Below are 15860 nucleotides of genomic sequence, written 5' to 3' on the forward strand. Positions count from 1 at the left end.
GGTCTAGAGAGACCATGTCAGCGTCACCGGGCTAGTAGGTGAGCTCGCGGGGCTCAAACCTGACGATGTTGCTAACACGAACCCTAGCAAAAATCGTGCTTCGCAGAATCTACCACCGGATTGAAAACGCGACCCACAGAGAAGATCCGGCGAGAAAATCAGTGTGCTAAGCGGACTGTCGACTGCGAGCGTAGACTATGCCGTCTCCTGAATAAGAGTTTGTTGTTTCTCTTACGTCATTCTGCGTTTTAGAACCACGAGAAAGTATAACATCCGACACGAGTACGATTACACATCCGAAGTGAAACTTCTGTTGGTTAGGTCAATTGTAATTACGCAACGCGTTATGTACAACACGTACAAAGTTCAGTGTTACGCGAATATATTAAGCAGGCTCAACATAAACCTCGATATTATAGGCAAGTTCAGATTTGGTGACAGACATCACTGAACCGATTCGTGGCCAGATTTATGTCTTTTTCTTGCGGTAATGACCCTTAAGGCTATTATTTTAATATGAAATAAGGAACATATCTATTTTGCTACCTATAGTATGGTATATCTAGAATACACCAAAAGAAAATGAAGTTTAAAAACATTGCATTTCTGACCTTGATTTTAATGTCGAAATTTTCAAGAACAATTTTAAGAGAATTTTCTGCGATTTTTAAAAATGTAAAATGTACTTCTCTCTCGTCAGAGAAGTTTCACTTCTGTCCCGTGTAGTAAGTAGCAAGCGCATATCTGTATAATAATTTGAATGTTTAACAAAATTAATATTGTTCTAGAACTTTCTGTAACGTACCTTGAAGCTGCCTGTTGAGTATCGCGGTGATTCCAGGTCCATCGCCAGCTTTCTTCACGACCAGCATCGGCTTGTCCTCTCCCTCTTCATAGCTGTTAGGGAGGTGACCGTTGCTGACTGCCATCGTTTCGCTTACCTGTAAAATGATGTAACATTTCGATTACGATCTTTCTTCTTTTCTAACTTTACGATATTACACACGCCATATTACCACCACCCTGCCTATTTCTGCCGTGAAGCAGTAATGTAAGTTTCAGTTTGAAGGGTGGGGCAGCCGCTGTAACTATACTTGAGACCTTAGAACTTATATCTGAAGGTGGGTGGCGCATTTACGTTGTAGATGTTTATGGGCTCCAGTAACCACTTAACACCAGGTGGGCTGTGAGCTCGTCCGCACATCTAAGCAATAAAAAAAAACAATGGTCGATTCCAGAGGCCGTTCAGAACAAGGCTGAGAAATTTCGCAGGGTTTGTAGTCTGTAACGGTCCATTCCAAACTTCCACCCCCTAACCACCCGTACGGATAATATATAAGACTTCCGTCGCAAGGCTTAAAAATAGCAGTTTATCTTTCCTGCACTAATTACCTGCATCAATTTGTGGACCACGTCCCGTCCGAGGATATGATCGAAGACCGCTTGCAGGAAAGCGTCCGACATTATTGATAGTTTCAGCTTATCTCTATGCCAGACCAGCACCCTAGACTCTTCCATCGCCATTATAGACACCTGAAATTTTCAATTTAAAATTGCACGTCCAAATAAAAAATACGAAGTTTTTATACGAACTATTTGTCGGAAGCTTTGTCGATTTGCTGTATGAATTGGAATGAACGGTAGCTCACCGTAAAAAAACGCGATTTTTTTTCAACGTTACACTAAAATATTATTTTGTGTGTTGATAGTCGAACTCTTGCTTACAAGTCGTCGCCTCGGGCGAGATATTAGAGGAATATTTGTATGCTTTGTTGAATCCATGCATACATATGGCTCCATGTTAGATAGCGGCTTGGTCCTGCCCTTGGCATTAGAAACATCCATGAACGTCAGTAACCACTCACCATCAGGAGGCCCGTATGCCTGTCTACAAGGGAAATAAAATAATAATAATATCGAAACGCAGTTTTAGGTACCATAAGAACCGGTCACCGTCCTCGCCGGACCCGTCGCTTGCGACGAAGGTCTCGACGAGTGAATTAACCCATACACAGCCCCCCTAGTTTCTCGCTGGCTGCGAAGCACTGCTCTTGCTAGGACCAGTGTTAGCAACACTTCCGGTTTGAGCCCCGTGAACTCATAATATCAGCTCATATCAGCATAGGTAGGAAAAAAAGACAGTAAGCACAAAAGTTTATCGTTTATCGATGGCTCCGGTGTAAAGTTGAGTCTTTCAGTTACGACAATTCCGCTTTCTTCCGTCGAATAAATAAACTTAATAAACACCTAATATTAATTAAAGATCGTCCTAAGCTTCGAAACTAAACGTACTGTTTGCAACGTAACCACACGTATGCTCGTTTAGAAAGTTGCATTGAACGTTGCACCTTTATATAGCATAATACTTGGCTCGTTCACATTGGGACAGGACTGACGTGGATTCCGCTAGGCAAGCAAGCGAAGTTACAGAAAAAAAAACCAAACCGTACTATTCTGGTTAAAAAGCAATATTCGTTTTGGCTGGTCTCTGTGAGAACGATAAGCGGGTATTCACGCCAGCGACGGGCTTCCGTTCGTACGCGTGAACTGATTTAGCAGAATAGCACCGCCGGACCGGTCACAGTTTACGCTGCATTTATGGTAATGCCGTACGTGAAACATAACGAGAATCAAGCCGTGACCTGTTTCCGCGATGACGTAACGAGCAGCTGTTCGATTATTTTGTTTTTCGAAGGAGCTTAAAAATTCGAAATCGGATTGATGATTAATAATAATTTTCAAGAATTCCGTTTTTAAACATAACAATTCCTTCACGAATTCTTTTTATAGTATTACTAGATATTACGCGCGACTTCGCCCGCGTGATCAAGGAAAATTGCTAGCGTAATTTCGCGTAGAAGCAAGATGTTTTTTCGGGTAAATAATTTAATAATAAATAACTGAGAAGAAATCACGCGCCTGGGCTCAAATTCGGATTCCCTGTGTATGGATACTAGAACTGACATGCAAACTTATATACGTTTATGTATATACATCTATAGATAAATAGCGAACCGCCCTCGCTTCGCTTCGGGAACTGTAATTTATTATTTATCTTAATGAAGTTTCTCTCTTGATCTTTCATAATATCGCGCACTCAGTTGTTTATAGTCATAACTATTCAAGTATTTGTCCAAATGATGTAGTGTAAAAGACAAAGTTTAAGTACTTTAAATACCAGAGGCGATAAAAGTATTTATTTTGCTATAAGGATCAATTTGTTACTAACAAATGTGCGTTAGAAATAAATCACCAATTTTCATTGTATTTATAAATAATAGCCTATATGTTATTCTGATGTGTAAGCTATATTATTGTAAAGTTTCATCAAAATCCATCCGATAATTTTTGCGTGAAAGATTAACAAACATACATACATACATTCTTAAAAACTTTCATATTTATAATATTAGTAGGATAAACAAACACCCTGATAAAGAGAAAACAAAGCTGTTCATCGCACGAATACTTGCTCGATGCGGGAATCGAACCCACGACCCTTGGCGCAACAGTTAGGAGGGAGCTAACTGCTATAGTTATATATATAAATTAAAGCACGATTAATTGACAATTAAAAATAGAAAACGTTCACGTCTGTAGCCTTTTCTTTTAAAATTCGGTTACAAATTAGTTATGCAGGCGAAAGTCTTCACGATTCGCACCTTCATCGACATAGATCACGCGATTTTATCCACTTTTTACAATTCTTGGCCACGTTGTTGAATCTAGATACTGAAGACGTAGGATTATAATTTTTTTGTTTTTATTTCCTACCTATTCGCCGGTAGTCTAAGGGGCTATTTCAGCTATAAACTAAATAGAAAACAGATTTCACATAGGTTCCAGTCCACAGCGATGAAGAGAAAACATTTAGAAAATTTAACCCAAAGAAAGTAATATTACGAAGAATAATTGGGAAGAATAATAAAAAACCGGCAGTCCACCCGATGCTATCCTCCCTGTAAGCATTGTTTAGAGAAAAAAAACACGTATTTGCACTGAAAAAGTTCATACCTGAAAATAATCGTCAGTCGAAACGCCGAACCACTCGGGAGAGTCCAAGAAATGATGAGGAAACACTATATGGAGAGCTCGCTGATTCTGTGACACCACAAGCCTGAAAAGAAAGATATGTAATTACAATTTAACAAAAAAATAAGAACCAAATTCTTCTTCTTCATCGTTTCCTAGCCGCTGATGAGGATGGTGACCACGTGTGACTTTCCCCCATAGTGTTCGGTTATGGACCGCATAGTATAGACCACCACCAAAGAATCAAATAATAGTACTAAAACGCATTATGTTAGATACGCTTTTCGGGGCTGGCGGGTTTTTGGGCCAGAATTGTAATTAAACTGCCCATTTTCGATTTAAAGGTCTTGTCAATACGACAAACTGACATTCTCAGTTGATGTTACATCATACAAAACATACAGTGTGCTGTAAAATTCTTCCGATAACTGCATTGCACCGGTCAGACTGAAATCCTTGCCCTCACATACCAATATACACCATGCATTTATAACAACTACCTGCGGCCGGCATAGCGGTAACCATACGAAATACTTGTCTAACACTATTTATTTTTCCTAATTGTAAGTATTTCCTGAAGCTAGAAGATAACGGCGATATCAGGGTAAATAAAAATCCTTGTCTACTGATGAGGACTACTAAAACGTAATGGATACTACTTCACTTTCCTACCAGAAATTCTAGGTACACACACATTACACAAGAGTTACAAATTACCAATGACTAGGTTTTTTTAAAATTCGAAATACATCGATTTTATACGTTTCTTACGACCTCTTGATTTGCATAGAATTTGGTACCGTAGAGAGGTCAAGCCGTTTCTTCCGTTTTAATGAATTAGAACGGCTTAAATCGATTAAAAGTAGACCATAGTACATTGTTTCAGATTCGAACATACCGACTTATCTAAATTCATTTTTGTCTTGTATGCACACTGTGATGGTAGAGAACCACCACCACCATCAGTCAGGACAAGCGCACAGTTAAATGACGTGGCATTCCGAAGGTCTACCAAGAAATCCCGCGACGTGACGCGGCGGTCCCTGCTGCCTGATACAGATCTCAGGCATAAGTTGAAGGAGTGTTGTCTTGAAAATACCTATTTCTGCCGTGAAGCAGTAATGCGTTTCGATATGAAGGACGGAGCAGTCGTTGTACTGTTAAAACTGAGACCTTAGAACTCTTGTCTCAAGGTGGGTGGTGGTATTTACGTTATAGATGTCTATGGGTTTTGGTAACCACCGTACGCCAGGTGGGCTGTGATCTCGTCAACCCATCTAAGCAATAAAAAACCCCGCTTGCACTGCGGCGTTCTTCGGCAACCCATGTCAATAAACCCTCTTTAGTGATCTCACAGGATCAATTTAAAACACTGAAATTTATGTCGTATTCCCAATACAAAAGGTTGTTAAAATTTTAAATCCTCTGCCATTTCGTCTCGGTGTGCGTAGGCCAGTACTGTGTAGAAACTTATTCTATTATTACCTAACAGAGCTGACGCATCTTAAACTGCAATGCCCACTCATCCAAACTAGGCCTAATTGTATATTACGTCATTGTATTATAATAAAATGAAATACAGTATGTTTCACTTGTAACGATTGCTGGACATGAATGTGTCTTAGGTATACGGCATGTACAGAAATTAAAGACTCCAATGAATCTAATAATTTTCCAAGATGGAGGGTCTGTGTTTTTCAAATTCTGTTCCTGTATGATTCCATTAATGCAAAAGCATTTCCGGACTCTGCTAATTAGAAACAGCAGACGAAGGTACGGTCTAAGGTTTGGTTATCGGACAAAAAACAATGTTTCCCTCTGATGAATTGAAATATATAATTGCAATCCTGAAAACATTTTGTATCAGACAACTCAAACTCGATCGGATCGTCAATGGCAAAGATTGACCAATGTTTTTATTGCTATACCTAAATTCGTAGTTCACTTTTTGAATAAGCCGCTCTACGTTATACACAACTGATTTTCAGATAAACTAAATTTAAATGTGTATGGAATTAGAAACATTTCTTTTATTTATTATTTATGCGCAAAAATTACGTCGCTGAAGCACTGACACAATAATAATTGCTTTCGACCTATGTAGCCTTAACGTGGGTAGATCACCAATATTGGACAGAGCCAATCTATAAATAAATTTAAGTGCTCGTACTTTCGAAATAAACAATTTTTCGAGGACATATTGAATATAATTATTAGCACTTGAGTGAAACCAAAATATTTAGGTTTATCTTTTTGTTTGTTTGGTCAGGTTGATCTTCGACACGACTGAACCGATTTTATTGACAATAGATAATTTGCCGAGCATTCTAGGAAATATTATATTATATGGATAAACAGTGGCTGGTATTACTATACACAAATAATTCCGAAAATTTACAACTTACTAACCTTCCTTTCCAACTTACTACATTATTTACCTAATTTTGCATCTGCTACGTCTGCTAATGAACTAAATGGAAAGTTCGAGAATAAATACCAACTACAAGGTCTTTTTCGATACAACATTAAATCAGTCACCGATATGTTCATTACAATTGATTTTTTTACGAGAGTAAAATACATACAACAGAAATTTTTGTGATGAATATGAGCCAATAACGGAAACGTGTACTTTTAAGGTTTATAGTTTGCAATGAATGATTCGCAGAAAAATATAATTCGTATAGGTAAGCATTACTATTCAAGTTTAAATAATAGTAATTTGCCTCAGAAAATTGTTTAGTTACATAAGATTATTTTTTATAAGTCTATATATTAGTTATTCGATACAGTAAGTGACGGTACTGATGTCTTATTTTTTAGGTTTACGAGTTGTCCTTCTCGCGTCGACTTTGGGTAGAATATTATTGACAGGGTGAACAAGTCTGCATTTTGCCGCCATGTTTTCGCTGCGGCAACTGTGCCAATCATTTCGTAATATCAGATTCGATGACTCACTAACAAAATTACATATCCAGGCATAGTGTAGCTTCCTATTGGTCAGTAATTATCTTTCCATATTTCAATTTTTTTTCTTTCAGTTACGTTCACAATTATTGTACGCATGATTTAAAATGAAAACTTGTACTATGATATACATATTATTAGTAAAAAAAACAAGCTGGTGGTAGGGCGTCTTGTGAGCGCGCACTGGTAAGGTACCACCACCCCGCGTATTATATGCCGCGAAGCAGTAGCGCGTTTCGGTTTGAGGGGTGGGGCAGCCGTTATACTGAAAAATAGCATATATAATCCATGTCTTAAGGTGGGTGGCGGTGATTACGTTCTTAATTAAAAAAATATAATTAATAAAATCCCTGAAAATCTTTCTGATTAATGAAAAACATTTCGATTTGATTTACCTTAAATTTTATGTTTTTTCTGCGATTACATAAATATTATATGTAAAACACTGCCCCCGAGTCTTCCTTACAAAATCTGAGAGAATATGAAAGTTTTCTTAAAGTTAAACCTAATAAGACGCACATAAAGAGCTTAACCAATCCGAATGACCTTATTTCGTGCCGGAACACGGGGCGTGCTATCCAAATGAGTTGGACATGTTTACAAACAGGTTTTACGTAAGAAAAACAAATAAAATGAATAGTATACTTCACTTCCTTATTAGAATACGTGATCCCATAAAATTCATGATTAGTCTTATTAATAAAAAAATTCAAAATCACGATTTGTAAGCAATTCCTCAGTCTCACACAAGTGGAGAAAAGAAACAAGCGGACCATCGCTGACTGATGCAATGATATTCTGATTAGGTGTTTTATGATAAATAGATATAAATAAGTTTTTCGTAAAAAAAAAGGTAAAATTTTCAAATTAACGAACCGTTTACTTGTTGTAAAACCTTTACCGAAGCATAGGGAATTCACAAACAGCATATCGCTTCCCAACTCTCTCTTCTATATCGTTCCCTCTTTACTGAGGATCGCGACCATATGCGACGTACTTCCAATGTGCTCGATCGTGGTTGGCATGGACTGCATGGTACAGACTACCACCAAGTGCTTTTCTTGCTAGATCTGACCATCTGGCTGGTGTTCTGCCCACGGCGCGCTTGCCCTCTATGCGACCCGTAATTATGAGCTTCTCTAATTCATGTCTGCAAGACCGCATGATGTGTCCGAAGAAGCTCATAACACGTTGCCGGCAGATGGAAGAGAGCCTTTCCCAACTAGGAAATGTAATATTCTTTTTCCACTTGACCACGTCCACTTGCGTACGTAATGTGACCCCGCGCTTGTGGGTACTACCCAGCCGTGATGCAGTCATGCGTTTCGGTTTAAAAGAAGAAACCGCTTTTATACAATTGAGACTTCGACGTTATTCCTCAGGGCTACATTGACCACTTAATTCCAAGTGAATGTGAAGGAATTCAACACTTATAATCCACCAGCTCTTATCTCGTTCTAATTGTTAGGAGACTATTAAAAGAAAAGCTGGAGAAAAGGATTGAGCACTATTTAAATAACCCTAACCCCTTCCTGTACGCGCGCGTAGCTGCAATAACCCCTTAGGCTACCAGCGAATCTTCTTCTTCTTTCTTTCCTATTGCTGGGGTGTAAGGGCTCGAATCAAATTCTTTCATTTGCATTGGTCTTGAGCAGTCTATTCTAGCTCTACCCACGTCATGCCCAAGACGCCCAGTTTCTGCTCTACTGAGCGACGCCAAGTTGTTCTGGGACGGCCTCTTCTCTTCCTTTTGCCAGACACTTTCCAGGTCAGTGCTCTCTTGGATAGGTGGGTAGGTTTTCTTTATGTGTGACTAATCTAATGCCACTTCAAGGATCTTCCTCTCCATTGTCGCCTGCATGGTGGTCCTCCACAACTCATTGTTAGTGATTGTCTCAGGCCTAAAGATTTTTAAAATTTAAAGTAGGCATTTATTCCTTATATAAACACTTGGAGTTTGTTCATCAAGTGAATTTACTACCAGAGAATTGGTAGGGAAAAAAATCTAGCCCCATACTTGTTAATTTTGCAACTATACAATAAGCCATAATCAAAAGTATTCTAAAATATATAAGCAAACAAAGGGGATTGCCCACTCTCCATAGTGTGCTAGGCCCAAGATGGACATCAAATATTACTATAAAAATGTACTGATTCAAATTCTTAAATGTATTGGATATCTAAAAAATATATTGAAATTGACGCCACTATTATAAAAAATATAATAAAAATAAAAACTCGTTTTGAGGTTAATTTTCTATATAGATAAGTGTCGCATTGTGAGATATTTCAAGAACTTTTCTTTTCTTAATGTTTAAGATGTTCCTAATGTATTTTTATCCAATAGGGTATAAAAACACACTTAATTCTTTAAATATCTATATTTTCTTCATCTTCATACACAATTAGTATCATCTAAAAATAGCAAAGGAGAGCATATACACGGTTTTAAATCTCGGTCAGGGTAAAACCACAATTCACACAATGTTTTTTAGTCGTAGTATGAAACGTTATTGATAAAAGTAAAATAAATCGAAGAAAAATCAAAACACATCCATTTTGTACGCAAGCACAACACCCTTCGATCAACAATACTATTGTTGATCGAAGACAATAGACATGTGTAAGTAATGCGAGTGATATTACTCCGGTAATATTACTCTACGATGTAATGCAACATCACACATTACGCGAAGGAAACAAACATCACACTATCACCCACAGAACACTATTACTTCTAGCGAAGCTATCACCCAACATGTTTCTTTCTCTGTCGTGTAATGTTGCTTGATACACGAACGGAACCGAGCGAGCGAGACAGACAGACCGATCTACGCAAAATAAATGAGCAAGCGACACGGAATTATTCCTAGTGATTTTGACCCGTATGCCCTGGCCTCTAGCTACATTTTTATACCTATGGTACGTCTGAATTTTAATATAGGTATTTGTGTTTATATTTTTCATGGGCCAGCCGGTAGCTCCCCGCAAGTAGTTACTTAATTTTTTATTCGCAGCTTTAGTAAAATCGCTAGTCGCTCGTAATTGTTTAGTAATATTTCACATTAATTTTTGTGTTTGAATTACTTAAGCACTTGTTTGAAGATAGTTTTATTATTTGTTTTAATGCGTGTTTTCAATTTGCAGTCTAAGTCGCCATATGAAATCCCTTCATCCCACAATAAATTATATTAAGTAAAAAATAAAATTATTATATTATTAAATAAGTCAATCTCTGTCAAGTAATATAACAGTGTATTACAATACAAAGTATGAACACATCACTTAAGTAATGATTCGGGTGTATAGATATAGTAACCGGCAAACATCTTGAGCAAATGACCTTGACTGCGCAGAACCGAATTTTAGATCACTTTGGTGGTGAGGGTGAGGCGCGACGGCAGGGGAAATCGTATCGAGCGCTTTATTGGTAGATCAGTCGAACCTTGCGTCCCGCACCGCGCCCTCATTCCGCTTGCTCCCAAAAGTACGCTTGCGTACAGTGGAAAGTTATTATATTATTAGTCTATCGTTATTAATCGTTAAGTTATTTGTTATAATTACTTGTGGACTTTGTTGCCATTGCTATTTGTTGAGTGTTTGTTGATTTTTTATAAAACATACACTATGCCGCGACGAACCGGTGTAGTATTCAAAAGAAAGGGTAGAAAAATTGTGTACGACGTATATTGCTTCATTATAAAACAGGGGAAGAATGATATGGAAAAATTAAAACAGACTTCGGAAGTAACAAAACCATCAGTGAGGACTGTTAGGTGCATTATTAAGGAAGCTAAAGGCTGGCTTGGTCGCCGTGTTTCGGACTCCGGGTAAGAAAAGATCAGGGAAGAAGAAAGTTACCGGAATGGATAGTTTCGTTCAATCTGTAATAAAAAGATGTAATCATAATAACTACATAACAAGCAGCGAAACTCCGTACCGTAGAAAGGCTTCGAAAATTTTAAAGAAGATATAAATTTTAATGGCTCGGAATGAAGCTTACGACGTATTATGAAAGAGCTAGGCTTTAGATGGAAAAAAAGAACAGAAAATAATCGGAAGCTGGTAATTGAAAAAAGTAACATTCGATTACTACGAATCGAATATCTTCAAAAAATAATTAATTATAGACAAAAAAAAAAGATCGAATCGACCGAGTTGTAAACTACACCGATGAGCCCTATGTCGACTAATCACGATGATAGCGACTCGGGTGATGAAAACAGTGATGATGATGATGGTCAAGATTATGATAACGAAAAAAAAATTACAAATACCAGCTTCGCTTCAACTGAACCAAGACCTGGCAACAGCTCTAGTTTTGACTTAATAGAAGGAATATCTATTTTACCCCAAGATTAAATTATTACAATTATTAACCTACATTTTTTGTTGATGTTCTAATAAATATATAAAAAAATACATATGTTGATTTTAATAATTTAATTGCATTATGACGCAGAGTAAATAATGTTTTTGCACGTGAGTGTACCATGCGCAAACTTACCCCCACTACGTCAACAAATGCTCAAGAAGTTTGCCGGCTATTATACAATGTGAGTCGTCTATTATCAAAGGTGGCAATCTGTGCATTTGGACAAAAAATTTTTATTGATATGTCAATACAGATTGATTTGAATATAATCGTTTCCTTCAAAGAATACGGTTCAAAACCTGTTTTAAATAAAGGTTAATAGTTAACCTGTTATTTATCTAAGATGTCGTTCCGAAGAGTTTTGTGTCTGCCAATGGAATACAAAGTCAATAATTCGTTTTTCTGATTTACCAATCATTGTCCAAAAGTCAGATTGCCGGCTTTGATAATAGTCGACTCATGTATTCGTCACAGTATCTATTGAACGCACCGAGTAATGTTAAGAGTGATGTGTAATATTTTCGAGTAATATCACCTGTCTGTAGAAGTGATGTCATATCACATTACATTGGGAAGTGATGTTTTGCGCAAGTCTAGAAGACAACACCACAAGCAGCAAGCGAAGTATCCGTCAGTCAGATTAAATTCAGTGTTGTCAGTATAAAGAAAAATAATTACATGAAATTCATATATCGATTATTTTTTTAAATAACCGATAATTGATTTATATCTTAATCTTTTTTTTACGAGTACACATTATTTTTTATGTTTTTGTTTTAGTTGTACATATTTAAATAACAATACTAGTAAAGTTTTTTTTATTGCTTAGATGGGTGGGCGAGCTCACAGCCACCCTGGTGTTGCTAAGTGGTTACTCGAGCCCACATACATCTACAACGTAAATGCGCCACCCACCTTGAGATATAAGTTCTAAGGTCTCAAGTATAGTTACAAGTTAAAGTCCAATGGGTATGTCTTCGATGTTATTTTATGTGCATAAAATCCATTAAAATCGTTTGATTAATGATAATACTTAAAATGATTTATTTATATGTTTTATTTATATACTCAAAATATTTACTTCATACGTAAAAGGATTTGAAGCTGGCAATATTTTTTCCGCAAAAATAAAAATCCTTGTTTTTTCAATAGAGTTACTTTTTTTAAACTACTTATTGTAAACTATAGTGGCGCTTATTTGCAAGAAAGTAAATGCATATTTATTTATGACAAAATTAATGCACTAAGTATTTTTTCTATAATCTATTGTCCGCTTTGGGCCTAAAATGGGCCATCCCCTTTGTGGGCACGCACCAAGAGACAAGTATCGTAAATCAAGTTTTAGCATCAATCACTCTTTGTTTTATTGCCCACCTGGGACTTTACGACTATCTCGAGTGGAGACACAGCACGTGATAAATATATTGTGAGGCAAAAGTAATAGCCAAATAGAATCTTAACAGTCAAGAAATACGGACAATGTGTGAAACCACTTCAGTTTTAGTAAGAAGGATTGCGAATGTCTTTTCCGAAGGAATGTCGTTAATTTTTGATGCTACCCCACTTATAGACGAAATGTGAGGCCGTATATATTTGGTGCTAATCGGCCGTAAGCAGTCTATTACACTGGTACAACGAAATCGCTTCTGATTTGCTGATCGAGTAAGAGACCAGAGGTCGCGACGCGCGGTTACTTGCCAACAGCACCTACTATCACACAATGGTTACGGCAGTTTTGTCGACAAGGAAAACCAGGTTACGAGCCGCCACTGGTAAACCAGTTAATATCGCTAACTGACAAAGACAGATGACTGATTGAGTGATTACCGACGGCAAGGCGACTCTGAGTACTACCGTACTAAATGCATAGTCCAGGCGGATAGCCGATCGACCAGCAACCTGCAGACCGTCGAAGCCATAGTCTGGTCCTCAGAGACTCGGTTAATTGTGACCGAAGATGTCTCATCTTCCGGGTGGTGTAGGAGCTGATTGAAAATATGTAGTTATTTCGGGAACTACCGGCCCCAGATCGAAGCCGAACGGCCATTACTGTGGATGCTTTTTGGATACCGCGAGATAAACGCTTGCAATCTTCCCCGCATATGAGGTTTGACTACCAGCGAAGGAGCCCAGGAAGACGAAGCGTAAGGCTACCATACACGCTTCTTGAGAAAGAACCAATCGACACCAATTCTGTTCCTGTGATTCAGGTCGCAAAATATAAAAATGTAAAAACAGTGACACACACAGTGCAAATATACGACTCATTGTTGATAGTGAAAATTCATACAAATATGGATTAATATCTTAATATCTGTAAACAAAGCTCTTTAGGTGACGCAATTGCTCTGTAATGCAAGGCTTTTCTAGAAAGAATATTTCGAAAGAAACCTAAAAAGTCTTAAACTTGTCTTATTTATGTGATATTTTGCATTTTTTTTTGTTATGTTGCATCTTGGATATGCTCTTGTGAAGGTCTTGCCACGAGCGATTCTAACAAATTTCGACTACCCGCGTAACCTTGTCTGTCCAACAAAAAAAGGAAAAAGATATTTTTGCTGAAAACTCTCTACTTTTGTTTTAAATCATGGTTATGCTTAGTATTGTGTTTTTAAGATGCTTTTATTAGTTTAATTTGTTTCTATTTCTATGTAGGAATTTGTTTTATCATTTTGACCAACTTCAAAATCGTCTGACTATCTCGAAGATTCTCACAAGTCGACAATACATAATTGTGTTAGGTACTTTGGCCTAAGACGCGATAGCATAGTTTTTATTTATTAAATCATATCGCCATTAAAACCATTTATTTGGTTCATAAATAATGTATTTTTATCATGAAAAAAATCTTCAATCTTATTTTCAGAGCCTTGCCGAACCCATAGGTTTGTAATTTAATTATTAAATCAATTGTTGAGAAATTATTTAAATGATGCATAGATAGATACCTTTAATCCATTAGAACCAATTACAATATGAAAATAATAATACACATGCAAAAAAAATACATTGCTTTAGAATATAAAGTCACTTTTTTAGGCACGTTGTGCCATCTGATACGTTTAGTATATAGCCACATTTCATTCTGATTATCAAACTACATTCTAAACAACAACGAATTTTGCGACTTCTACACTTATTACTGATTTTCATCAACCACTTATTTGTTATTAGATGTGTACTAATCAATGCACCAACCATTAAGAAGGCCAAGGAAACATGATATCAGGTTGCTATATTAAAACAATGTCGTATTTTGGTTTCATAATACATAAATAACTTTATCTTTTATCTTTACTCCAGTTTTGATCACAATACATTTTTGCAAGTCAACATCATGGCTGTTTTCATTGCATTTATGTCGTCCGTGAGCAACATTAACTAATCATAATCATATTGACCATATGCTTGTGTGTCTACAATGGCAATTTTAAAAAATCATAACAAAAATGTCTTCATTTCATAATTATTAACCTCTGAATTTATTATCTAACAGATACTTACTTGCCCGAAAGCACCAACGAAAGGCTGTCAACTTTAGTAACCTTCTCATGTGCATAGAGTTCGTGACACTTGAGGTGCCTCACATTTCTCATGCACATGAGCACTCGGCGGAACTGTCTCCTTGATACCCGTAGTGGTTTGAACAACGCTAAGTACACCTGAAACAAACATATTTTTTTTTGTTTTTTTTTTTTTTATTACCTAGATGGGTGGACGAGCTCACAGCCCACCTGATGTTAAGTGGTTACTGGAACCCATAGACATCTACAACGTAAATTGTAGTCATTTAGTTTGTGTGTTGCATAGCTGTTGTCGCTTTGTATTTATTGTTGCATTTTCTTTATCACAAGAATAACATAATAATGAGTGTCTAATCAATGTTTCATCCTAAAGTAAATTGTATTTCAAATAGAAAGATATTCATTTAATATTCTCATACTGAGAATGTTGTTTGTTAAGCGGTTATTTGGCTAGTATAGAATGTTTTTAGGTATATGAAATCTCAGTATGTTGAAGCATCAGTACTGTACTCTGCTATCAAAGGGCCATATTTTACAATTTTATATATAATTGTATATTGAATAGTTTTATTACTTTGATTTTTCCATAGTTTAAGTAATTACAACTCACAAAAATTTCAAGCTGACCATTTCTGTTATGAATATTAACATACCTTTTATGATTGCTAAACATTCCAGTTAACAGCGGTAGCAATTCTCAACTCAATGGAATAAAATTGACATAAGTATGTAGAAAATAAACAAATATGACAAAATCACAAATAACTTTAGCATGTTACATAACTGTACCATAATGTTATTGTTTATAATCAGAACAAATATTATTATCAAGCAGATGTGTTTACTGAAAAGCTATTATGAGAAATGTAATGAATACTAATTGTAAATTTAATAGATAAATTCAGACAGTTCTTTTTCAACATTATATTATCAGTGTCTAATATCAAATGGGCCTCTAATTT

The 15860-nt window shown here is 36.6% G+C and overlaps 1 protein-coding gene across 3 annotated transcripts in view; it reads right to left on the reverse strand.

The window, feature by feature from the left end:
* Nucleotides 1-15860, reverse strand: part of LOC110384705 (blood vessel epicardial substance) — a 151716-nt gene that overhangs the window by 134745 nt on the left and 1111 nt on the right. For all 3 annotated transcript variants that reach the window (XM_062675272.1, XM_062675271.1, XM_021350954.3), the window contains exons 2-5: nt 14879-15036; nt 4015-4117; nt 1393-1533; nt 806-941 (exon numbers count right to left, since the gene is read on the reverse strand). In XM_062675272.1, the coding sequence (XP_062531256.1) occupies nt 806-941; nt 1393-1533; nt 4015-4117; nt 14879-15036 (538 nt within the window). The remainder of the gene's footprint in view (nt 1-805; nt 942-1392; nt 1534-4014; nt 4118-14878; nt 15037-15860) is intronic.

The sequence above is a fragment of the Bombyx mori genome, chromosome 23, assembly GCF_030269925.1.
Source record: "Bombyx mori chromosome 23, ASM3026992v2".
Lineage (NCBI taxonomy): Eukaryota > Metazoa > Arthropoda > Insecta > Lepidoptera > Bombycidae > Bombyx > Bombyx mori.